A 24,816-nucleotide genomic window follows, 5' to 3' on the forward strand; every position below is an offset into this window, starting at 1 on the left:
ATATATATCCCATGGCAAATTGCCTGTATTGGCTGTAAATGGTCTTTTCCATCTATTATGTCAGTGGTTACATGCTTGCTAAATAAATCTTAATAACTTTTGATGCTTTTGTGCTTAAATGCCTTAAAGGCCTTAACTGCTTGAACCCCGATAAATGCTGCTTGCAGCTTTAATTCTAAATGTAATCGCGTGCATCGTTCACAACAAACGCGAATAGAGCATCTGGCGCGAGTGATTTCAATGTTAAGTCAATGCAAAGACGCGTTTACGCGCGTCTAGAGGTCCTGCGGCACGAGGCGTTTAGCGCGGCGCGGTTCGCCTCATTCGCGCGTCCAGTTCTTTTAAAATCTTTTACCACATAAAACTTGATTTCAATATGACACATTCATTTTGTTCACTTTAATCCACTTTCATTCATTTTCGTCCAGTTCACGTTGTTGTTTTGTATTGTGACAGGGGCTATGTACCTATTTTCTTTTATTATGGCCTACTTGAGCATATAAAAATTTGCTCACTAAGAACCTGTGAACCACAATCCCAAACTGGCAGTTTGATTTTCTGTGTACTGAATTGTTTACCTAAAGTAAACTTCTTTGACTTTTATGCACATCATGTCTTTTTTAAAATATTTTTAATATATTTTACTTCAATTATTTTACTACTTTTAAAAATCCCAATATATCGCCTTATGCACAGTATCGAAATATATTGCAATATATTGAATCGTGACCCATGTATCGTGATACGTATCGTATCGCCAGATTCTTGCCAATACACAGCCCTATGAGCTACTAATATTATATTGCGCCACTGCCATTTTTCATTAAAGAAAGAGAGGGACCTTTTCTGTACCTGTTGGCGGAAACAAAAACAATTGGAATCGGAAACTGTTGAAAAGGATGCTTGCTCGTTGCAGATCCGGGCATTAATCTTTTCTAAACTAGCTGTCATCGGGGAGGGCTAAGGCTGCCCTAGTTTCACATTATGAACGTCTGTTTTCTGCTTTTTGCCTCACATTTAAAGTGCTTCACACTGATTTCTGAACTGAGGAAGAGGAGAGAACCAATACATGGTGATGTGAAGTGGACTTGTACCATGAGAAGCAAAGTTTTATAATCGCTGGTTCAATCTGACATTTACGCGGTTTCCGATTTTTACTTTCAACAAGCAACTTATATTTAATTATTATAATAATATTTTTGTATGCTTACATTAACACAGGCGTTTTCAAATTGGGTCAGAATGGGGCGCAAGACAATCTGTGGAAAACTTGAGAGAAATATAGAAAAATATTTTTGTTTTGTTTAGGGCTGTCAGTATTAACAGTAATATCTTAGAATTATTTATTGTAAAAGGTGCTTTACCAGTAAATACGAATTTATTGATTGCAAATGTTTCTTTTAAGGTTTAACATTTACTTTAATAACAGGCATAAAATAGACTGTCAGCTGAATACTTGTCACGGGTAGTTGCAGGTAAACAAACGAAGATGAATAAAGTTCCAGCATGAAGCTTTAATAACAATAATCCAAATAACAGGCTGCAAAACACACTTAACTCAGACGTGACCAGACACTGAATGACGGTGAAGGAGAAACTTAAGTAGTGAATACAAACGAGGTGATTAATGATACACAGCTGATACACATGAACTCATAATGACAGAAACCATGACGACCAAGGAGAGGCGGGATCTCAACAAAGGAACTGAGGTGAATGAAGATAAACTAAAAGTCCATGAATACTAAACACACTGAACATACTGGTGACAATACTAATGATACCAGATCATACTTTAAATGAAAAAATGAAAATCTCATCCTACATTCAATGCATTATAAAGCTTGGAATAGCCAGGACATTTTTTTAATATAACTCATATTATATTCGTCTGAGAGAAGAATGTCATATACACCTAGGAAGGCTTGAGGGTGAGTAAATCTTGGGGTAATTTTCATTTTTGGGTGAACTATCCCTTTGGCTACTATCCTGCTACTGTATTGATGCTAATTATTTAATTTGATTAATTAAATTTGTGTTTATAATACACACTTTTTTGTCACACAGTATAAAAGAGTCTTTGTACATGGAAATGTATAGTTGCCATTATGTTTTAGAACAGGGATGGGCAACTTCGGTTCTGGAGGGCCACTGTCCTACAGGACCGAAGTTGCCCATCCCTGTTTTTAGAAAGTGCATTGCATGGGAAATTTGTGTAATATGAATGATGATAAAGTATTGCATTGGAAGACGAATCACAAAGATGTAGAGACACTGTCTCCTATAATGTGACTGTGTTTTGTACAGTTGCCCCATACTATGCAGTTTTTTTTTGTTTTTTTACTGTATGTTTTGTTTTATTTTTGTACAGAGTAGACTTTCTTCTCATCCACCTTTTTGGGAGAAGGCCTGACCTAGACGTGCATGCAGATGACTCATTATATTCAGAATAGGACATGTTGAAATGATTCTGTCAAGTCAAAGTAGTCACAGAGGAGAGGGAAAGTGGCCTGTGTCCCTTGAGCTCAGAGCACTTACAGCAGAGTCAATACTGGAAAAGAAAGCCAGGAGATTGTGGGTAAAAATACACAGCCTCTGTAAATAAACCCTTTCGTTCAGAGTGCCTGCCTAGGCATTTTTAATAAGAGCTTAATAATTAATAAACACTGGCAGGCATGGTTGTTTTAAACAAGGCCAGATGCATAATTCATTAACTGTTACTATATCTTCATCTCAAAAGGTAAAAGGTATTACTGGCTCTTCTGTGTGATGTTTTCTCATTGTAGGTCACTGATTTTAGGACACACACAACTATGGCTCTTTTAAGTTAGATAAGAACAGCCCAGAGTGGGGTTGAAACTAGTTTATCTTCGGAATATTGCTCTTTAAATACATTATATTTAAATTATAAACTCTTGATACATTTTCTAAAATGTAATATTTAGAACAAGGATTTTTCAACAGAGTCCACAGTCCATAGGGGATCTGAGGCAGTACGGCAGGGAGTCCGCCAATTATTGTTTGATCTCAAACTAATTTGTTTAAAAATGCAAATGTGCATCAAACAAAGATACAATATTAAGTTAACTTCAATGAAAGTTAAGTTAAGTTAAGAAGCTAGATTTTCATAGTCTCTCCCACATTAAAATTTATAATAAAATTAGAATGTAATTATGTGGCTCTATAGATCAGCACTGATTAATGTCAGCATCATAAGAAATCATGTTATATATTAATATAGTACTATATGTGTATTATTAAAGGCCAGACCTAATTTAAAAGGCAAAATCTGCATGCTATTGCAAAGTACCATGCAATTGAAAGAATGTTAAGTATGAATATGAATCTTTTAAAATGTACAACCCACATATATCAACAAAAATGGCAGCTTTTGTTCAACCCTAATTATAGTCTTGTGTCTTTAGTTGCCAGTGTTTCAGAAGTATGTGCCTGATCATTTTTCACCACCCACCATCAATGATTTTTCTTTTCAGAGCAGCGTCTCAAAATTCAGGGGATTTGAAAGTGTTTCATGTGATGAAGGAAGTCCTGACAGGTATTTACCTACCTGTAGCATTACAAGACCTGAGTAAGTGTTACCCAAAATGTGAAAATTCTGTCATCATTTACAAACCATGACATTCTCCATGTTGTACAAAGCCTGTATGACTTTCCAAACGTGTTTTCCAAACCTTTATGACTTTCTTTCTTCTGTTGAACATAAAAGTAGTTATTTTGAAGAATGTTTAGTCAGTGCATTGATCAATGTTTTGATTTAATTAAATATCCGTTCATCTGTTGCCTCGGAAGACTTGGAATACCGGTTGAGTCATATGGATTATTTTCACGCTCTTATGTCCTTTATTGGAGCCATTGACATTCATCATAATGACAAAAGCAGCTGAAACATTCTTTAAAATGCCTTCTTTTTATTTTTCCAACAGAAAACCATGAAGGTGAGTAAATGATGAAATAATTTTCATTTTTGGGTGAACTATTAGGAATTAAAGTGCCCCTATTATGCCGTAAATAAACCGTTTGTGGATGTAAAAGCTCTGTAAAGTTTTAAAGATCAAAGTGCATGACAAATAAAGTTATTGTCTCCTAAAAGAAAGAATCAGTTCTGAACTGCCGAAAAGTCCAGTCTCACTTCCTGATACATACCTACATACAACGCCAAGGTCATGGGTTCGATTCCCAGGAAAAGCAAGAACTGATAAGAATGTAAATGTGTACTTTGGAATGCAATGTAAGTCGCTTTGGATAAAAGCGTCTGCCAAATGCATAAATGTAAATGTAATACCTATGTAAAAATTTAACAAATGTGCATAACGCCAACCTATGGTCTACATTGGCTGCCCGCGAACAACTTCTACTTTGACCCTCAACACTGTTAATCATGTAAATGATATAACAATGTAAATTAGAAACATTTAAAATAGCAAAATGGGGCACTTTAAATTAATGAATATTTCGCTTTTTTTTAGGATAATTTGCAGTATGTAATATATGGGAATGTAATACGCCAAGTCAAATGATCATGCACTTGAAGCACTCAAACAAAGCTATTATTAAATCAATGGAGTAAGACTGGAGTAAGTGCAGTCACTTACCAACACACCCATTATTGATGTAACAATACACAATTTATGTATCCTTTCAGATGGAGGCGACTTTACACCTATCTTAACTCACCTCCTCAAACAGCTCTAAACTGTACGTATTATCATCATCTGCAAAGTAGACGATTCCCGCCTGGCTGCTGTTGGAGTTGAAAGTCTCCCGTAGCCATCTCAGAGCCAGGTTCCTCTGCATGGTGCCACGTGGGATCCTGGGATCTCTCGTGTCCCCTCGCAGCTTGTAGTTCCTTGGGGTCTCCACATTGAGGTGTGTGTAGTTTAGCCCTGTTTCCCTCAGAAGCCTCGTGACCAGAGGGGTTCTCCTCTGTGAGTCCTCCACCAGGATCCAGTGCAGGTTGGGCACATGAAGGAAGGTGTTGGCCAATCGCGTTAGCTCTGCCTTCTGCACCGGGCGGCTGTATGTCGGGGTAATGACGTGGATGGTGGGCAATACGTCAGACCAGGGCGGAGGTCTTGTGTACACATATTCTGTACGGACCACTTCCACTATGTCCTTGTCCTGTGAGCAGTATTCCTTTGAGTCCGTGGCTGGGCCGTTCTCATGCCTAGTCTCCGTCCCGTCATCTGCCAGACAGAGACAGAGAATTAAGACATTAGCGCACTCCAGGCTGCTCTCTTTATGTCTGACGCATGCCTCAAACCTTAGAGGAGTACCTGCTAGCCGTTGCCGGTGGATGGTAAGTCGCTCTGGTATGATTAAGATCTCTTTTACTAGATGGCGACAGACTGGAGAGGGTGAGAGCAGGAACCATAATACAGGAGATCATAATACCGTTACTCTATAGTGGTAGATGGCACTGATTCAGACCCATAAAGCACAGGTTCTGTATGATTTGCTCTTGAATTCTTTACAGGACAGTTCAGACAAAAATGTCATTCAAACCTGTATGACTTTTTCTTTCGTGAAGCACAAAAGGAGAAATTTTGGAGAATATCTTGGCATACTTATAAAAAGTATCACCATAAAAGCACATTAATATAAATGCGTATTAATGCTAATAAAAGCACCAGTAATGTCAATATGACTCACTTTAGTCATGACTATAGCATTAGGCTTCTAAGCTGTGGTAACGCTTCTTTAGGCAGCAAGTCATGAATGTTCGTGGGATTTGAGTGTTACGGTGGATGATCAAATTTGGTGTTTCTCACATAAAGCAATTGTTTGGCCTTAAAAGACTGGGAATGCAACCTGAGTGGTTTAAAATATGTATAATCACGCATTTTAAATAAAAGTGTAAAAGGGGGAGATCAACTATAATGATGCTTATTAATATTCTTGAATTCTTCTAAAAAAAATTACTGTAATCAGCAGTAGAAGTTGTTTAAAAAAAATTCTGACATTAAAGCTACACTGTGTAACTTTTTAAGTTGATTTTTAGCAAAAAACACTTTGTTCTATCAAAAGTATATGTGCTCATTCATTCAATTACTTCCACCAACTAATAAAGTATTCTCGTAAGCGTAAAATCTGCCATTTATAATACATACGAGCGAGTCGCTCGAATGGCGGCAGCCATGTTGCGCCTCCATCTTGAAAATACATTTGCCAAAGAGGGACATACCTGGAAATTCAAGCTTCGCGTTTTACACTCAGTGACACCGTGACGAATGCGAGGGGGAGATTACTCGCGACTGCCGGCAGATTTGAAAGATTGCTGAAGATGGAGGATCACGCCTATTTTCGAGGACATGTAGCAGAGTCGCCAAGGAAGCGAAAGAGAATTAAAACGTCAACGCGACAGGCAAATCAGCAAGACCAAAGTCAATATTGGAGTAACTTTTCCCAGATGGAAAGAGCTCATGAGGAGCAAAGATTTTAAAACGGATGCCGAAGTTGCCTGCTTTCTTCTCGACAGGTAATTCAGCCTATTTGTGTAAATTCGAAGTTTTATAGTTGCTTGTCTAACCATAGCATGGTTGTGCATAACGCCAGAACAACCTCTAGTATAACTTGCGTTACTTTTCCTCGCGTCAATGGTGAAAAAGTATTGTTTACCTTGTAACATAAATCTGTGCTGCGACGGATCACAGGTGATGAATAGTTTTAAAGGCGCAATTTTTGCGAAATCGAACTGGAAGCCATGTTAAAGGGATAGTTCACTTTGAAATTAAATTTTGGTATGTTTTAGCTTACCTGAAGGGCATCCAAGATGTAGGTGTCTTTTTTTCCGCAGTAGTTTCAATTTTGATATTTTTAGGTCAAACCATTCTTGTCTGACAGTCATATCATGCAGGTCTATGGTCACGGTCTCAAAGAGCATGTACAGAGTCAAAATTAAAACAATTCCCCATCGTCCAAATTAAACAATTCCCCATTGAATTTTTTGCATAGATATATACACTAGAGGTCGCCTTGGCTACGGCAGTTCATTGGAACGAATGTCTTTAATGCGACATCTAGTGTATATATATCTATGCACCAGTCTGCGCACACGTCACACAGCAGGAAGCGCCCGCGCCCTCAGATCACTTGGACGTGGCTGTGTTATAAGAGGTAAAAACGATATAAATACTGTTCGTTTTCTCACACAAACCACTCGTTTCGTGTTTTAGGCCATCAATGTGTACTTACGATGGGGAATTGTTTAATTTGGACGATGGGGAATTGTTTTAATTTGGAATCTGTGCATGCTCTTTGAGACCGTGACCATAGACCTGCATGATATGACTGTCAGACAAGAACGGTTTGACCTAAAAATATCAAAATTGAAACTACTGCGGAAAAAAAGACACCTACATCTTGGATGCCCTTCAGGTAAGCTAAAACATACCAAAATGTAATTTCAAAGTGAACTATCCCTTTAATCTTGGAATAATACGGCCACCGTAGGAGTTAAAACGCCCTCGGAATTGAAAGGAACAGAAACTAATATTCACTGGGTAGTCATATACAATTTCACTGCTAGATGGGGGGAAATATCACACAGTGTAGCTTTAAAACAGAACTATTTGTTTAGGGAAAAACATGGTTTTGAAACAATTCCAATGTCTATGGCAGAGGTCTCCAATGAGGTCGACAGAGTTTAGCTCCAACCTTAAATAAGCACACCTGAACCAGCTAGATTTTTAAAACCAGAAGGTTTTTGGGAATGCTAGAAGCACACAGGCAGATGTATTGGAGAAAGTTGGAGTTAAACTCTTCAGGTCTGTGGACATAATTGGAGAAATGGCAACATGCTTATGACCTTAAAAACCTAACTTTAACTGAAATCGCATACTGTATAGTAGAAACTACATTTGGTTTGAATCTACATCTGCCATGTTGTCACTCTCATGTGACCTACGGTGTCAATTCTCATCCTCTACCGTGGCCTCATGGTATAGAAAAGTGTCCATTTGATGTGCACTTCTGAATCTCTAGGTAGTAGTAGATCATCTGGGTACTTTTCGCCTACTGTTTAATGAAAACAATAAATTAGGATATATGTAGACATACTGTTTTTCACCTATATAGTATTAAAATGGGCATATTTGAACGCAAAGTTTGAATTGTTGGTTCATATACGCTTAATTGGGGTTGAATGACCTTAGCGTCAGTCTATTAACAGCAGAGGTCAATTGAGTAATTTCAGAGCTTTTTAGGACATAGTGGTACATCCTTCGAAATTTCTCATTTTTTTGTGTTCCAGGAAAGAATGAATTTTCAGTTTTGGCTGAACTATTCTGTTGAACCTCTGTGTGATTAAATGATCATGCAGGAATGATGTTGCTAAAATAATTACAGTGTTACCAAATATCTTCTACAATATTTTCACAAAATGATGGTGTGGGCAGTTCCAGCACAATCCTGCTGATAGCTCATTAAGGGCAGAAATGATGGTGGCACCTCACATATCAGATCTTTATCACTGGTCAATTAGTGCCCTGCTCTCACTTCAGACATTTTAGCACCAGTAGATTAGCGCACTCCATTAACAGTCCAGATGTTCACTGCCTCCTAGGCATCATACAAACCCACGTTAATTGCTTCATGATAAGTTCTATGAATTCACATCTGTAAATCTCCATAAGCTTATGCTATTGACATGCATATATAGATGTATAAATCTTCAAATGCTCGGTGTCATACGGATCTCCCTGTAGGTTGAGCTAAGGGTGGTCAATGACTAGTTGTTTGTTGTGAAGCCATTAGATTGGCCCAAATGCCCCGTAAATAACAGGCTGTGTACAGCTGGTGTATGTGAATCATCCACTTAAATAAGTGTTTTAATGTGGGAGCTAAAATAAATTGTAGACGTGCAAAGTGGTAATTTTGACCTAAAGCCACCAGAAATGCTCCTCAGAGAGTGGTTTTATTGGTGAAATCTTCTGCAGTTGAATAAATGAGAAGCTGCTGGGTAATTTCATTGGAGTCAGTGGACTTTTAAAGTGAGGCTCATGAACTCAAACTCAACTAATGCGTTAGAAAGTGGGATTTGTTTTCATCCACATGCATAATGATTTTTTTTTTCTAAATTAGTTCACATGAAATGGCACACAGCTGAAAGACTCGTTCAACTCGCGGATTTGTGGTTGGTTAGAGAGAAAACAGATTTGTATTGAAGGAAAATAAAATATTGTTTAGCACTTCCTTTTTAACGCTCTTTTTAAAAAATAAATTTGCAGTGAGAATAATGATATGCAAATGTGTTTTCTAGCATGACCACATTCAAGTGAGCACAAATAAATCGACTCGCTGAGTTCATCAGAGAGTCTATTAGGCTTTGTGCAGAAATTTCCCATTTTGACTGATAACAAAATTGGCACTGCAACACCAAATATCATTATATGTAAGAGAGGTTGGTACCCTTTCGGATGGCAAGCAAGGGGGCAATTGCACTTTGGTGCCACACAGTGATGAGGAGGGTCCATGGTAACACAATTAACACGATGGCAAGAATATCTCTTCTCTTCGGCATCTCCAGGGTTGGTTCTATGCCTGGTCATTACCTGAGACAGGGAAATAAAGACAGTCAGACAATAAGAGAGAGAGACACATGTCCAAAATATAACTTTACTGAACATTACAGAAGCATCATAATAAGTTATTCAAAGCCTTAACATAAAAACAAATTGTAGGTGAAAAGATTGTGTATGATCCCTGTAGGCATTATAATTTATACACATTAAAGGAATTCATTTTTGCTGATGACTTGCAGTTTTATGTATCGGTAGAGCCAAATGACAGTATTTAGTGCATGCACTACACTGGTTTGACAAATACAGATGAACTACCAAGTGGCACAAACACTTACAAAATTAGATTACAAGGTCCACAAGGAGAAACTACATTGCACCTAGCTGATTTGAGCTGTATAGGATTGATTTTAAGCTTCTTTTATTGGTTTCAGAGCACTGAATGACTTAATACCTTCATGCATTTCTGACTGTCTGTCAAAGTGTATTCCAAATTTTTATTTATTTATTTTTCATTTTAAAATAAGCAAATGAATAACCATAAAGCAGAGATCAGGAAAACCTGCTGTTAGCCATTATGTCTGGAAGATTTGAAACTGTGTACCATTTGAACACTTTTATATACATTAATGTAATACTTATTAAGCACAGACATATCAAAACACAATGGCTGCAGACATTTTCTTGTTCAAAGAAGAAAATTAAATGAATAAAGATTTTTTATGTACACTACCGTTCAAAAGTTTGGGGTCAGTAAGATTTTTTTATGTTTTTAAAAGTATCTTCTGTTCACCAAGGCTGCATTTATTTGATTAAAAATACAAACAAAAACAGTCAGTAATATTGTGAAATATTATTCCAATTTAAAAGAGCTGTTTTCTATGTGAATATACAGTAAAGTGTAATTTATTCCTGTGATCAAAGGAAATCTAGCCTAAAGCTTTTGTAACATTAAACACTACCGTTCTAAAGTTTGGGGTCAGTAAGAATTTTAATTTTATTTTTGGGGGAAAGAAATAAAATAAATCAATACTTTTATTCATCAAGGATGAGTTAAACTGATCAAAAGTTACAGACATGTATAATGTTAGAAAATATTCTATTTTAAATAAATGCTGTTCTTTTGAACTTTCTATTCATCAAAGAATTTTGAAAAAAATTTGTACACAACTGTTTTCAACATTGATAATAATAACGAATGTTTCTTGAGCATCAAATCATCATATTAGAATGATTTCTGAAGGATCATGTGACACTGAAGACTGGAGTAATGATGCTGAAAATTCAGCTTTGTTCACAGGAATAAATTACAGTTTAAAATATATTAAAATAGAAAACAGTAATTTTAAATTGTCATAATATTTCACAATATTACTGTTTTTTTTATCAAATAAATGCAGCCTTGGTGAGCAGAAGATACTTCTATTAAAAACATTAAAAAATCTTACTGACCCCAAACTTTTGAACGCTAGTGTAAGTAGAATTTATTAGTAAGTAAATATTTTTTTGTATATATATACACTGTATTTTATATTCAACGTAAAAACATTTGAGTGACAGCAACATGTGTTCTGATCATAGGTTCTGATTTAAGTCTGATGATGATAACTCAGCCACTTTGAGTTTATGAATCATTTATTAATCATTTTCTAAAAGCAGTTTCATTAATTTCATTCACAATACGCACACATTACCTCTTTAATGTTTTGAAAAATATGCTGCAAACGACGAAATGATTCTTACTGTAACATATGAATTACACAGCTACATTAATTACGTAAATTATATATTTTAAATTCAAAATGACAAAAAATAAAAATAAAAATAGTTGAGTAATTTGCTTGTCATTAACATTTATCCTAAAACAGTTATCAGACATTAAATGTTTAGCCAAAATAACTACGTAGCCTATCTTACCTTGACCGTTACAACCGAAGTAAAGCATCGAATCGCGACTCGCACAAGAATTCCCGCTCTTATTGGTTTAAACTTTAAAGCCCGCCTTCTCTGACTTGATTGGCCAATGGCCCTCTCAATCATTTTGACGTTGACGCGCTGCTGTTATACGGCTAGGAGCGGTGCATAATTGACTGCAGCATCAAGAAAATCAAATTAGGCCATATTTGACCATATCTGATTATTAATACCTAATACTCAGCTCAACTGCCGCATATGTCCAACCTCTCCGTCAACCACAGAAGAACTAAACAGAAAATATCCAATAAGAGCGTCAACAAACAGCTTTCATCGTCGTTTCATCGACTGCATACATGTTTTGATGGATGAAGATTGCCATCAAGGTAAGATGATTACTTTACGTACAAGAGTAGTACACTAAGCAAGCATGAGTCCTTTATGATTGATGGGCAAACATTTTTTAATTGTTTATTTCAAAGTATGCACACAGTACGCAACGCAAAACTTGCGTCGTCACGTTTTGAACATGACTTATGTAAATTATAGCATATTTTCGATTCAAAACACCAAAATTTGATTTTAGATATTATTGTGGGCATTAAACATGTATTTTTCTCAAATATTAAATGTTTATACGTCGGTTCACCCTGTCATTTTCTTTTTTTGGACTGACAACCGCATTTAAGTTACTTAAGGGGTCATCGGATGCAAAATTCACTTTTATAGGGTTTTTGCATTGCATTAAATGTGTCTTTTCAGTGTGAGGACACAACCACCATACAATGAAAAAAATCCATTCACTCCTTTCTTTTTAATCCTCAAAAAGCCTAAACCCTCTCAATAATCAAGCTGTTTGTATTTTCTGAGCAATATGATGTCATATTGCTTATGCTCCACCCAGAGCCATATAGAGAGAGAGTTGCGACAACTCCATTGACAACAATGGAACGCTTTTTTTACAGCAATGGCGGCTCGTAGAGCCTCTCAATAGTTCCCGGAAGTAACAACAGCGCGGTAGAACAGACCGTTTGTGATGCACTTTTAAAAGGTAAGACGTTTAAAGAACAAGATTGTATATTATCAGTACATCTGAATCAAATAAACTTGTGTTTTAAAGCATGCTAGTTGATTCCGAAGCACTTCCTGGAACTATCTGAGGTCTACGCGAATCACGTGACAACGAAGCATTTTGAACTTCCATTGTCGCAACTCTCTCTCTCTATGGCTCTGGCTCCACCCACGACCGCTGATTAGCATATTTCCGCCCTCAGCCATTTGTATAGAGCATCACAGTCCCGCCCACAGCCGGTGCCGGAAGTAAAAATTCAATACAATTTCTCCATTGACAGTTGGGGTATAAGCCATAAAAACGTAACCATACATGGTAGACTTAAAACCAGCTACGGCTGTACTAAGCGATTGTATATGCTCATATAACCGCCAAAAGTTCATGGGGCACTAACCTTGTTTTGAGATAAATGCCTTTTATTCGCGATGTCTTGGAGAAGTACTTCATTACCCACAATCCTAAACAATCCCACAATCCCACAGTGATGCATCTGATTGGTGGAGCTCGTGTAAACCCCGCGAAAGTTCGTGAAGACTCAAGATAAATATAAAAAAAAAAAAAAAACTGTTGCGTTTTTTTGCACGGTATCACTGATGTGACATTTGAACCGAGGAGTCTTCATATATGGTATGAGTCATATCAAGCATTTTATGATGCCACTGTCAAAACAATATTTAGCTTAGGCATACCCAGAGCCATAGAGAGCTCTTCATGCATTTACTGAACATTTGTGTAATAATTCATGGCAAGTTAATAAACTGAATATGATGCACTTTCTGGTTTGCTGACCTTCACTTTTTAATTTTCACTTGTTGTTATTAAGAAAATACATTAAATGTTATTAAAATTAAGGATGAACTATAACTTCATGAATAAAATGAGCATGGACCACAAGTGGGAAATTGTTGAGGCATTTGTCAGCAACCTGCCCGTGGGCCGCTGAAACTGATGAGCAGAACGCCGCGCGGACTGCCAGATCTGCACCCGTGAGCCGCGGACCGCCAGCCATGCTTTCCAGTCTATTTACACAATTACTACTGAAAGAACTGCTATAAACGGCACAAGAAAAGTTCGCGTGGCTGTCGTCAGATTTTAAAGTCGCTCTAAAGGCTCTTTCGCGGTTGTGGCTTCAGTCAACTTCAGTGAGGCGCGGTGGTTTATGGGATGAGTAGTTCCTTCGCTCGGAAATGAAAATATGTACACAGTCTTGTACCTTTGACTTTTTTTGGATTTTCTCGCCGTTTTTTCACTCGAAATGATATGTTGTATGCCTATGAGTTCAGCCGTAGCTGGTTATCCTCAGACATGCTCTAAAACTCTTTAGATACGGATTTTCGAAAACGTCAATGGGAAAAATGAATGGGAAATTTACTTCCGGCACCGAAGCGCTCTCGGGCTGTGGGCGGGACTGTGATGCTCTATTCTGTCCACCAGGGCAGGTTGCCATGGCAGCACTTTAATGTCTTGTGTTGTAAGCCACTAGCCTGGGAAAACCATAGACTGTAAAAAAATATGGACGTAGTATCCGTGACGTCACCCGTAGGTTTCTGAAGACCATTTTTGAAGCCTAAAGTGGGCGGAGCCGGCCGTCGCCATCTTGGCCTCGCGTCACCTCGCGTCACTCCCGGATAACAGAAAATGGGCAAAGAGGCGGGGCGTGAGTGGAGCTCAGGAGCCTGTCTATCTGAAATCACCACCTAGCTCGACGTGATCGAGTTAGCTCATATACTGTCTATGGTTAGCTCAGGCTGGGGAGGTAATGCTATAACGTTATGCTGCTTACAGTACCAAGTTGCGACTACAGTTGATGATGTAAAGCCAATTAAAAGTTCCTATTTTTGCCCTTCGAAATATTATAATAGTTAAAAGACATGGCTACAAGTGAGACTGTGTATCGTGATTCTGTACTATTCTGCTAGTTGAAAATGTATTATGCAGTAACTTAAGTTAATATTACTCTTGAGTGTGTGTGTGTGTGTGTGTGTGTGACAGTGATTTGTGCATACATGTCAGTCACTTTTTTTATAGTCTATGGTCCGTCAGCGCGGCATCGCTCGTCAAGTTCGTAGAGAGCTTATTCAGTACATTTTAAATTCTGATTTTGGCCGCCTCTCAAATGGGTTAAATCATAGATATACTGCCTATGAAGATCAAGTAAATGAGCTAGAAAATCCGTGCTCATTCAAGGATGTGCATTTTTTTGCATGGACGGAGAAAGCTCCGACGCCTGCATGATTTCATCTGACGGTACATAAGCATATTATAATCTATCTGTTCCGTGAGAGCAGAATGAACGAGCCTTTATTGACGTTTTTAAATCTGAAAACCCCAAAAACCAACGAAATTGTCAGACATCCATTAACTTAGTGCATGTTCACAGAGGAAAACAACTGAAATACAGCGCTGGTTGTTCTCTCGAACGATACTCAACGACAACGACGGAATCCTAAAACGTGGCCGAAGTAATGGGTATTTTAAATTGTATGAAATAATCCCGAAAAAAAGCACAAACACTGCAGAGATGGCAAGTTCAGCAGCTAAAATTTGCTGAGGTGAAGTGACGGCTAACAGCAGACAAACGGCTAGCATTGACATCAGCGGGAATCCACCTGTCACTCAAGTGGCCACGCCACACCCTTAATTATGCAGAACTTTAAATATTAATCAACTAAACGGATGAGTTATAAAAAAATTCACCCCCCTCACAGTTATCATGAAGGGCAAACTTAGCTGTATAGACCAAAAAAACATACAGACACCAGGCTGTAAACACGTTTTTTTCTGCTGTAAAATTTGGCATTTTAACATGGGGGAGATACAGATTTGACTCCCTTTTGACAACAGCCTCAAGCGGCTAGTCAATGAATTGCAGTTTAACTCACTTCCGTGTTGGTTTCAAGAGAGAGACGGGGAGGTTGCCACTTGGGGAAAACCCAGACAACTTCCGGCAAATTTAGATTTGCTCTGCAAGTAGTCTGGTAAAGAGCTCATTCAAGCCCATTTCCAAGCCATCGAAATCGTGGCACCAATCAGAAACGTTGAGGAGGGCTTTACACGATGACGATCGCTTTGATTGGTTTTAGGTCTATCCAATTGCGCCCAGAGGCATTTGAGTGACGTCCGTTCAACTTTTAAATGCATTATTATATTCAAATTGCAAACACATGAGGACAGTCTCCATGAAAGACCCACTGGCAGATGAACGTGCTACTACATTTCTCTCCGAAACGGTTAAATTCGATTTAATAGAGGATTTTAACTGTGACAAGATGATTGACAGGGCAGTTTACATGACAGGATGCACACGACAGATCCGTCCGAAAAAAGATGACGATGTATGTCCCAAAGCTTGCCTACTTTTTTGCTACACATTCAAAAGTAAATACCTTTTCTTCACAAAAAAAGTAGGCCTACATACTTTTATGGCGTAGTTTAACTTAGGCGAATTGGGACGCAGCATATGGCTTTACACAATGACGATCGCTCTGATTGGTTTTAGGAGTTTTAGGTCTATCCAATTGCGCCCGGAGGCATTTGAGCGACGTCCGTTGGTGACGCCCCTTTGGAAATGAGTTAATAAAGAAGCTTTGCCAGACCATAACTCAGTTACTACTGAGAATGGTCTGGTTTTAACCAGGCTAAAGCCACGAGTTTATCCATCAAATCTTCATTTACTAACAGAAGCTTCGATGTAAACACGCACTAGCCGGATGCATTTAATCGTTTCACTTGTGTCTCAAGTCTTTTGCAGCATCTCGTGCATGAAATAGAGTGGTGGAGGGATGACGCCAAAACCTGGAGAACTATTTCACCACTGGTTCCCTTAAAATTTTCCTATGGATTTTTTATAATGTAAAAAAAAAAAGTTCTGTGGTAAACATAACTTGACGATACTTGGACGTTTTGTTTTACCATATTGTAAACTGCACACACTCACACCTCAAACACTCCTATCTAGTTTCTTAAAAAAAAAAAAATGGTGTCGTCTACGCGGAAAACTCAAAGGAAAAACTTCTCAGTTTTAAGCATATCGTTGTCGTGTAAACGTACCCCTAGTCATCCTCCTAACAACAGCTTTGGTTGTCATCCTTAAACTTAAACCATATAAGCACAGCCACTTCATAGTCTATTTGAGTTTCATTTAATCTGTTCCTGTACTACTACAAATTATAAACAAATCAACAAAATGAATATATTATTGTTATTAACTTCTCACCCTTAGTTAGAAACGGCGGATGGCCACGAGCGTGAGGTCCAGCTGTGACGGCCGCATGCTGGAGGTCATCCACCACGCTGTTGGCTCCCAGAGCATCCCATGCTGCATTCCCAAGTTCCTGAAACATACAAACAGACATCTTTGATTCACAAACTACAGTACAGATTCTCTCTGTCCATTTCAGAGAACCACAAGGTATAGTTGATGAAACCCATTATTTTGTTGGTCTTATTCCACCTCTTGTCCAAGTGTTACAGTGATAATTGTGTCTTTGTCCCAAATCACAGTATTAATACCTAGTAAAGCCACCCAGAGCTAATAAATGAATCGCATTTGTTTGCTCTCACTCTCTCTTAATCTCAGTGGTAAAATTTGCAATAACAGGAACAGATGAATTGGCTGTCAGGTGCCCTTTTATGCCAAACTTCTTCCTAGGAGAATAATAATTCTGTTATGAAACTATTATCACTGAAACCCATCCAGACACACACATGAAAGCTGGGTATGATGATGCTGTGCCTTGAACCAAGGCTGTCTATGTGTGTAGGCTGTAGCACAAATGCTGGTTGACTGCAGTAGCGACAGTGTATTTTTAGCTTCTCTGGAGGCAGAAAAATTGAAGAGGAGAGAGAGTTGATTTGGTTGGGCTCTAACTATAAACAGGAGACTGTTCCCCAAACATCAAGAGTTTTTTCTCTTAACGAGAGGACACCTTAAAGTGCCCTTATTATGGATTTTTGAAAATGACCTTTCATGTAGTGTGTAACATATCTCTAAGTGAATGAAACCATCCTGCAAAGTTCACCGTACATAAAGTTAATGTCTTTCAAAAGTAAGAGTCGACTCTGAGTCAATGAAATGAATCGTTTTTCAAACGAGTCATAATGCGTTTCGTTTTGACGTCGAGACGAAACATTAGAGTATTGCACACGCAGACACCAGGGAAAACTTGAACCTCAAACCGGCAGCTGATTCCTGTGGATACTGGTCTGGGGCCTCATTTATAAAACTTTGCGTATGATTTGCGTCATAAGTGGCGTACGGATGAAACATAGGACGTGCGTACGCACAGAAATATTCGGATTTATAAAACCGTGCGCACGCACATCCTACGCAGTTTTCCCTTAATAAATCACAATCAATTCTAAATGTAGCGCAGCTTTTGCGGCTTCATGTCACGCCCATAGTTGCCCATACATAGTCCGTGAAACGCCCACAAGTTAATATTCATCGATTGCGAAATCATGGCAAACACAGAGAGGAAAACCAAGAAACGTAACTTCACTCACGTCATTACGCATTGTGATGGCATCATGGCATTTTATTACCATCCATTTGATTGCATCTGACAAGCTACAGATGTGTTATGAGGATGAATTGCATAACATGCCAATATTATTGCAGAACATATTTCACTTTTCTTTTAGCAAATGTGTTAATTTGCATTTCTGTTGTAATCTTCGTTTGATTTTGTTTGTTTTACACTGCAGATCGATCAAACGGGTGTTCGTGTAGGCTGTTAATTGTAAGGCTTGCTTTGTGAAGTCTTCATGTTATTTATGAGAGGCAGTACTGGCTATTTCCATTTCTTTTACACAACGGTCTACAGTTTCACACACTTTCACGTGTTTCTTCCATCTGCCGACGGTGTCGCCATTTCTCATTTCACCCGTTTTTGTGCGTACGCCTGGGTCAGAGTGTGCGTGAAAGACCGCACATTTTCCCGTCAAGTTTGCTTTTTATAAATACCAATTATTGCGTAGAGAGCGGCGTACGCCTTCTTTTGTGCGTACGCTACGTTTATAAATGAGGCCCCTGGACAGCATCATGTCGAGAAGACGCTGTGCTCTACAATGTGAAGGTAAAGCCAATTTTTTTCACTGCCCAAGGGCGAGCATGTGAAGAATCAGTGGTTAAAATTCATCTTTACCACGATATCACAGCAGAATAATCCTAAACTTTTGCTGTGTTCCCCTTTATTTTAGTTCAATATTTTAGAAAATATTTTTGTGGGTAATCACACTCATATAATGCATTGAGAAAAAATATTGATCATTAATTAATAACTTGATGGTAAACCATATATGTAAATGACTCATCAAATCACTCAAAAGGATATAGATATTCTGAAGAGACAAGGGATTTCAGAATTTCCCCCTTCAGTAGAAATAATATAATCTATGAAATAGACATATCAAAAGTTATCATTAAGGTTTTTATATCATCCTGAAGGGGTTTATATTTCAATAATGACTGACTGACTGTTCATTATCCCACTTATTACATGATTACTTGGCAAATAAATAAATGAATGGGCATTAAATATTGATATGAGTGAAATAAATTTATTATGCGAGATGAAAGAGAAGATGGAGTGATATGAGACTGTATTGGAGAATGGTTGCCAGGGATGAAAGACTAATATAGGCCTAAAGTTTAGCATCATTATGCAAAAATGACGATAAGTCATTGTTGGATAATTGTTGCCACAGTTGGATAATCAGAATCTTGTTTTCCAGAGAGCAGCAATGAAGTCTAATAATAGTCATTTAAAGAATTGGCCTAATCAAAACAATGCAGACATTTGCATTTGAGAGTAATTTCATTGATCTGTTATTATGTTGTTCTTAGCTGCAACTATCAGTATCAGGTAATATATATATTTAATCAGTTTATGCATTGCACACTTAACTGCGGTCCACCTTCTGTTGATCGATAGATTCATCAAGTGTAGAGACTGTCCCAGAGTCTTTGTCTTTCAGGCTGCTGTGACACGCAAGGCCCTTAAGCAATGTAATAGGCCCATTTTACTGAAATAATGCTGCCCCCTGGTCTGGACCAGGCGGTTAGGGCACTGAAGTGTTAAAGCGATAGTCTACATATCAAAATTTCAAGTATCAAACTTCAAAAATGAAATTTCTTTAATAATTTACTCACCTTCATGACATATTTTGAGAAATAGAGTGGTGGAGGGATGACGCCAAAACCTGGAGAACTATTTGACCACTGGTTCCCTAAAAATGTTCCTATGGGTTTGTGTAATGTAAAAAAGGAAAAAGATGAGTGAAATAAGTTCTGTGGTAAACATAAATTGACGATACTTGGACGTTTTGTTTTACCATGCTGTAAACTACACACGCTCACACCTCAAACGTTCTTATCTAGTTGCTTATTAGAAATGTACGTTTAAAAAAAAAAAACAAAACATAACAGCTTCAGAATTTAGATATTTTTTTGCGATTTGAGTGTGTAATTTATGTTGTAGAACAAAACGTCCAAGTATCATCAAGTTATGTTTACCACAGGCCTTTTTATTTATTTTTAGATTGATCTTATTTTTATTTTATTTAACATTTTAAAAAGCCATAGAAAAATCTCGAGGGAACCAATGGCGAATTAGTCTTCCAGGTTTTGACATCATCCCTGCACCACTATATGTCTTTTTTTTTCTCCATACATTGGAAGGTTAATGTGTGAACTGGTAGCCAAAAGGGTAACCAAATGAATGCTAATCAAAACTTCTTGGGCCCGGTTTCCCGATAACGCTCACTCTTAGCGCGCTAAGAAAGCTCGAACCAAAGTTGTTTATGTTCCTAAGTGTGTTCCCCGAACCATACCTTAGGAAGCTGCTTAAGATATACCTTCTTACGTGCGACGTTACCCGGCGCTGTCCGTGGCGATGGTGCTGAATTGTTTGATATCGATGGCTCGAGAATCAATTATTCTCTCGTGCAGGGGCTGTTTATGTGAGAAAGCGGTGATCTTTATAAATTAAGCACTTCAGAAATAGTTGAAATTGCAATTTATTATGATTATTGGATATTATAAAAAATAATCCAAACTATAATAGCCTATAATAGCCTAGCCTACATATTTTAAAATTGTAACAAATATTGCTGCCACAATAACCTTTTAAAAAATGTACGTGCTTTCTTCTCTTTCCCATTTTTGTTCGCTGAGGTGGAGCTGCGATGAAATATTGTTCTTGTAAATACTTTCCAGCATTTCAGTAATAAAAGTTTACATCTTGCGTACGGTGCTCGGCAGTGATCAAAAAGGATTTAAACTGTGAATTTTGAATCTCTTGTAAACTCAGAGATGTAGATTCAGACGGCAATTAAATTCCCACACGACCTGTTTGTCAAAAAACAGAAGGTACTAATTTGGCCAGGGATTTTTACGCGGGTTGGGTGAGAAAAACACTGATATTATGGATTCGGACGGCACTAAAATCACCGACTTACCCCTGTAAATGTTTAAAATACCGGACGAGCCCATGAGAAACAATATTAGCGTCCGAATAGGACTTAACTGACAGTAGCCTATGCTTTCACTGGCCTTTAAAAGAGCGTTTTAATTAAATTAATAATATTGTATAATAATATAATTAAAAATCTAACAACAATCAGTGTAATGACAATTTTATTCTTTGCATGAAAACACTTGAATTAGCCTAATTTAATACTGTCTGGGTGTATTAAAACTTCAGAATTATATTCATATAGACCTGCAACAGTGATAAGGTAAAGCTAAGAGTGGTCCAGACCAACCTTACGAAAGTGTGACTTACAGAAGATATACTTAGCGAACGAACGTTTCGGGAATCGTGCCATAAGGTTAAGAGAGAGGTTAAGGAATAGGTTAAGAACTACTTAGAGATAAGAACGCTTTGGGAAACCGGGCCCAGGTTAACAGCATTCTTAAGAAATATCTTCTTTTGTGTTCTGCAGAAGAAAGAAACTCATGAAGGTTTGGAACAACATATGGGTGAGTAAATGATGACAACATTTTTATTTTTGTGTGAACCATCACTTTAGCCTCCAGAAAATATTGATTGTCAACATCAGGAGGTCAAACTAAATATCTAAAGGGCTGTTTTATTTTATTTTGCAACCCTATTTAGCCGTATTTATATTTATAACCAGATAGACATTTCACTTGTCATGCTGTAGAAAGAGGAAAGACCCACTTCTTGGTGGTGTTAAAGATTTTCAGTTAACAGTTAATAAATTAAAATAATTCTTCGATTTCAATTCTACAATTAATTGAATATCAGTTCAATATATTAGATACAGTCAAATGGTCTCTGAAGTGGGACCAGCAAAAAACACAATTTTAAGGTGCTAGGAGGGATGCAGAATTTAAAATGGCTACATTTGATTGGTTGACATTATGTTCAGTTTTGACTACTCTTGGAGTGGATAAATTTCAACCAGCATTTATTGGCATGGGGCATGAAATATACATAGAGTTGATTTTGGCGGACAAGATCTGCTGCTGCTGAGCAAATACAATTTGTTCAGCTTAGTCAAAAATAACAAACGATGGAAAGGCTGCTGCAAGTTGCTGGTTTAACCCCTATAGGTGGTGCTGGGGAGGAGGAAGGATTACAGAAGCTTTCCGATCGCAAGCTAGGGTATAGAGCTGGTAAGTCCCGCCCCTTCCGCTAACCCCACTGGACCTCTAGGTTGAAAAATCGTCAATGCAAGTGAATGTGAGAAAATAATTATTTTCTGGTCCCGTTTGAATTTTGCCATGAATGTGAACATATGTTGTCTGTGAATTTTTAATATATAATTTAATATAATTTTTCATGTGTAGAATGCTACAATTTAGCGGGTAGAAGTTTGATACGGTTAGACTTTGTGTGAGAGCACTCTGTGGACTACAACTCTTCGCTGCTTTCAGACGGGAATCTGAAGAAAGAACAGCCCATTTGGTTTGAATGGTGACATTTTGGGTACAAAACACACAGGCATCTCGATCTGTCTCCGTAGATTATCGCTGCATTAGCACCGTGATTTGACAAGTGGAGGGAAAATGTGTTATGGGGTGACGTCACATAGGCGACATGTAGTCTTTCTCGTTATGTCTTTTCCACAACTGCTAGCCAAAGAATCATACAATATACTGTCAAACTCGTAACATGAAAAATTATATAAAAAATTCACAGACAACATATGTTCACATTCATGGCCCAGAAAATAATTATTTTCTCACATTCACTTGCATTGACGATTTTTCAACCTAGAGGTCCACTTGGGGTTTTACGGATGGGCGGGACTTACCAGCTCTATAGATGGTTATGTGGATTTGGACGTACTTCTGATTGTCTGGTGCCATGCTGTTGGAAGAACCAATCGGCGTACGGTTAGAGTTTCGTGCCTGAACTATGTATTTAGGTAATAGTTAAAAAATATATATTATTTGCGGCTATACAAAATGATTTATTGTGGAAAGTGCCAAAAAAAATAGGGTGAGAATGTTAAATAACGTGGTCTGAATCACAAACATCAGAACCAATCCTTCTCTGACAGGGTGGCCGTGACAAGGTCATGCGTCAACCACACTTAACCAGCAGTGAACCGAACACCTGCAGGTCGATAACTACCATACCGTTGTGATCAGGGGCCTCATTTATAAAACTTTGCGTAGGATTTGCGTCAGAAGTGGCGTACGGATGAAACATAGGACGTGCGTACGCACAGAAGTATTCGGATTTATAAAACCGTGCGCACGCACATCCTACACTGTTTTCCCTTAATAAATCACAATCAATTCTAAATGTAGCGCAGCTTTTGCGGCTTCATGTCACGCCCATAGTTGCCCATAAATAGTCCGTGAAACGCCCACAAGTTAATATTCATCGATTGCGAAATCATGGCAAACACAGAGGAAAACCAAGAAACGTAACTTCACTCAATGTGAAGTAGAAATTATCGTTGGCGAGGTGGAAAAGAGGAGTAAAATGTTGTTTGGAGGGCACAGTGTGGGCATTACTAATGCCAAAAAGGCACTTGAGTGGCAAAAGGTTGCAGACGCCGTTAATGCTGCAGCCTCACAACCTCGGACCGTGGCCGAAATAAAAAAGGACATCAAAGTCGATGCAAAAACCGGAGCTGACCCCTCTTGATGAGAGACTGGTGGCAATTATTGGGGAATCCCTATTAAGTGGAGTGGTGACTGAGGCGGAGAATTTTGAGGATGAATTGCATAACATGCCAATATTATTGCAGAACATATTTCACTTTTCTTTTTGCAAATATGTGTTAATTTGCATTTCTGTTGTAGTCTTCGTTTGATTTTGTTTGTTTTACACTGCAGATCGATCAAACGGGTGTTCGTGTAGGCTGTTAATTGTAAGACTTGCTTTGTGAAGTCTTCATGTTATTTATGAGAGGCAGTATTGCCATTTCTTTTATACAACGGTCTACAGTTTCACTCACTTTCACGTGTTTCTTCCATCTGCCAACGGTGTCGCCATTTCTCATTTCACCCGTTTTTTTGTGCGTACGCCTGGGTCAGTGCTTGCGTGAAGGACCGCACATTTTCCCGTCAAGTTTGCTTTTTATAAATACCAATTATTGCGTAGAGAGCGGCGTACGCCTTCTTTTTTGTTTATAAATGAGGCCCCTGAACCTGGTTCTGGTCTATCAGAGGTGCTAGAGTCACTCACCTCAGTCAACCTCCCACTAAGTTTGTAAGCAGTGTCCGTCACTTACAAGAGGATTTGGAGTTACATGGCCCAGGGATTTTTAATCTCAGTAATGAAAGATGGAGTTGATAAAGCATCTTTTGGTGAATGCTGATGTTTCCACTGAACGAGCTAATTGGAATGCACTCCCAGACCTGAGAGCACAGAACACAGCAGAACATAGTAATTTCTCATTTTCTGCCCCTGCTTAAATATTCACTCATTTCCTGACCGCTGCCCCCTGCTTTGTCCGTGTCCCAGTAATGACTCCGAAGGCTGCTAGGAAAGGTGGCCTGACAGGTCATTATGATATCCATAAAGCCCATTTACCTGATGATCTCAGCAAAGAGGAAGAGTGAAGAGTGCAAGCTTGACAACAGCAGGAACTGTCCTCCAAATGAACACTATCTATCGGTCTATCTGTCTGTCACTCTATCGTTCTGTCTGTCTGTCACTCTTTCGTTCTATCTGTCTGTCACTCTTTCGTTCTATCTGTCTGTCATTCTTTCATTCTATCTGTCTATCGTTCTATCTGTCTGTCATTCTTTTGTTCTATCTGTCTATCGTTCTATTTGTCTGTCACTCTATCGTTCTGTCTGTCTGT

At 38.2% G+C, this 24,816-nt stretch overlaps 1 protein-coding gene and 1 long non-coding RNA gene across 6 annotated transcripts in view; one reads left to right on the forward strand and one right to left on the reverse strand.

Annotated features, from left to right (window-relative positions):
• The window catches only part of b3gat1a (beta-1,3-glucuronyltransferase 1 (glucuronosyltransferase P) a), a 32,430-nt gene extending 15,614 nt beyond the window's left edge, over positions 1 to 16,816 (reverse strand). The window contains exons 1-5 of one of the 4 annotated variants that reach the window (XM_079873979.1): positions 11,454 to 11,483; positions 11,231 to 11,278; positions 9,427 to 9,569; positions 5,295 to 5,366; positions 4,696 to 5,204 (exon numbers count right to left, since the gene is read on the reverse strand). In XM_079873979.1, coding sequence (XP_079730105.1) covers positions 4,696 to 5,204; positions 5,295 to 5,366; positions 9,427 to 9,538 — 693 coding nt within the window. In that variant the 5' untranslated portion in view covers positions 9,539 to 9,569; positions 11,231 to 11,278; positions 11,454 to 11,483. Of the gene's footprint in view, positions 1 to 4,695; positions 5,205 to 5,294; positions 5,367 to 9,426; positions 9,570 to 11,230; positions 11,279 to 11,453; positions 11,506 to 16,738 lie in introns of those variants that run through there. The other 3 variants (XM_079873977.1, XM_079873978.1, XM_079873980.1) reach the window with 3 other exon arrangements.
• Positions 11,578 to 24,816, forward strand: part of LOC307160126 — a 52,440-nt gene continuing 39,201 nt past the window's right edge. Inside the window, exons 1-3 of one of the 2 annotated variants that reach the window (XR_013821503.1) lie at positions 11,578 to 11,836; positions 16,745 to 16,933; positions 21,469 to 21,505. This is a non-coding gene — a long non-coding RNA (uncharacterized lncRNA). The remainder of the gene's footprint in view (positions 11,837 to 16,744; positions 16,934 to 21,468; positions 21,506 to 24,816) is intronic. The other variant, XR_013821504.1, reaches the window with a different exon arrangement.

Source organism: Squalius cephalus, assembly GCF_949319135.1.
Source record: "Squalius cephalus genome assembly, chromosome: 6".
Classification (NCBI taxonomy): domain Eukaryota; kingdom Metazoa; phylum Chordata; class Actinopteri; order Cypriniformes; family Leuciscidae; genus Squalius; species Squalius cephalus.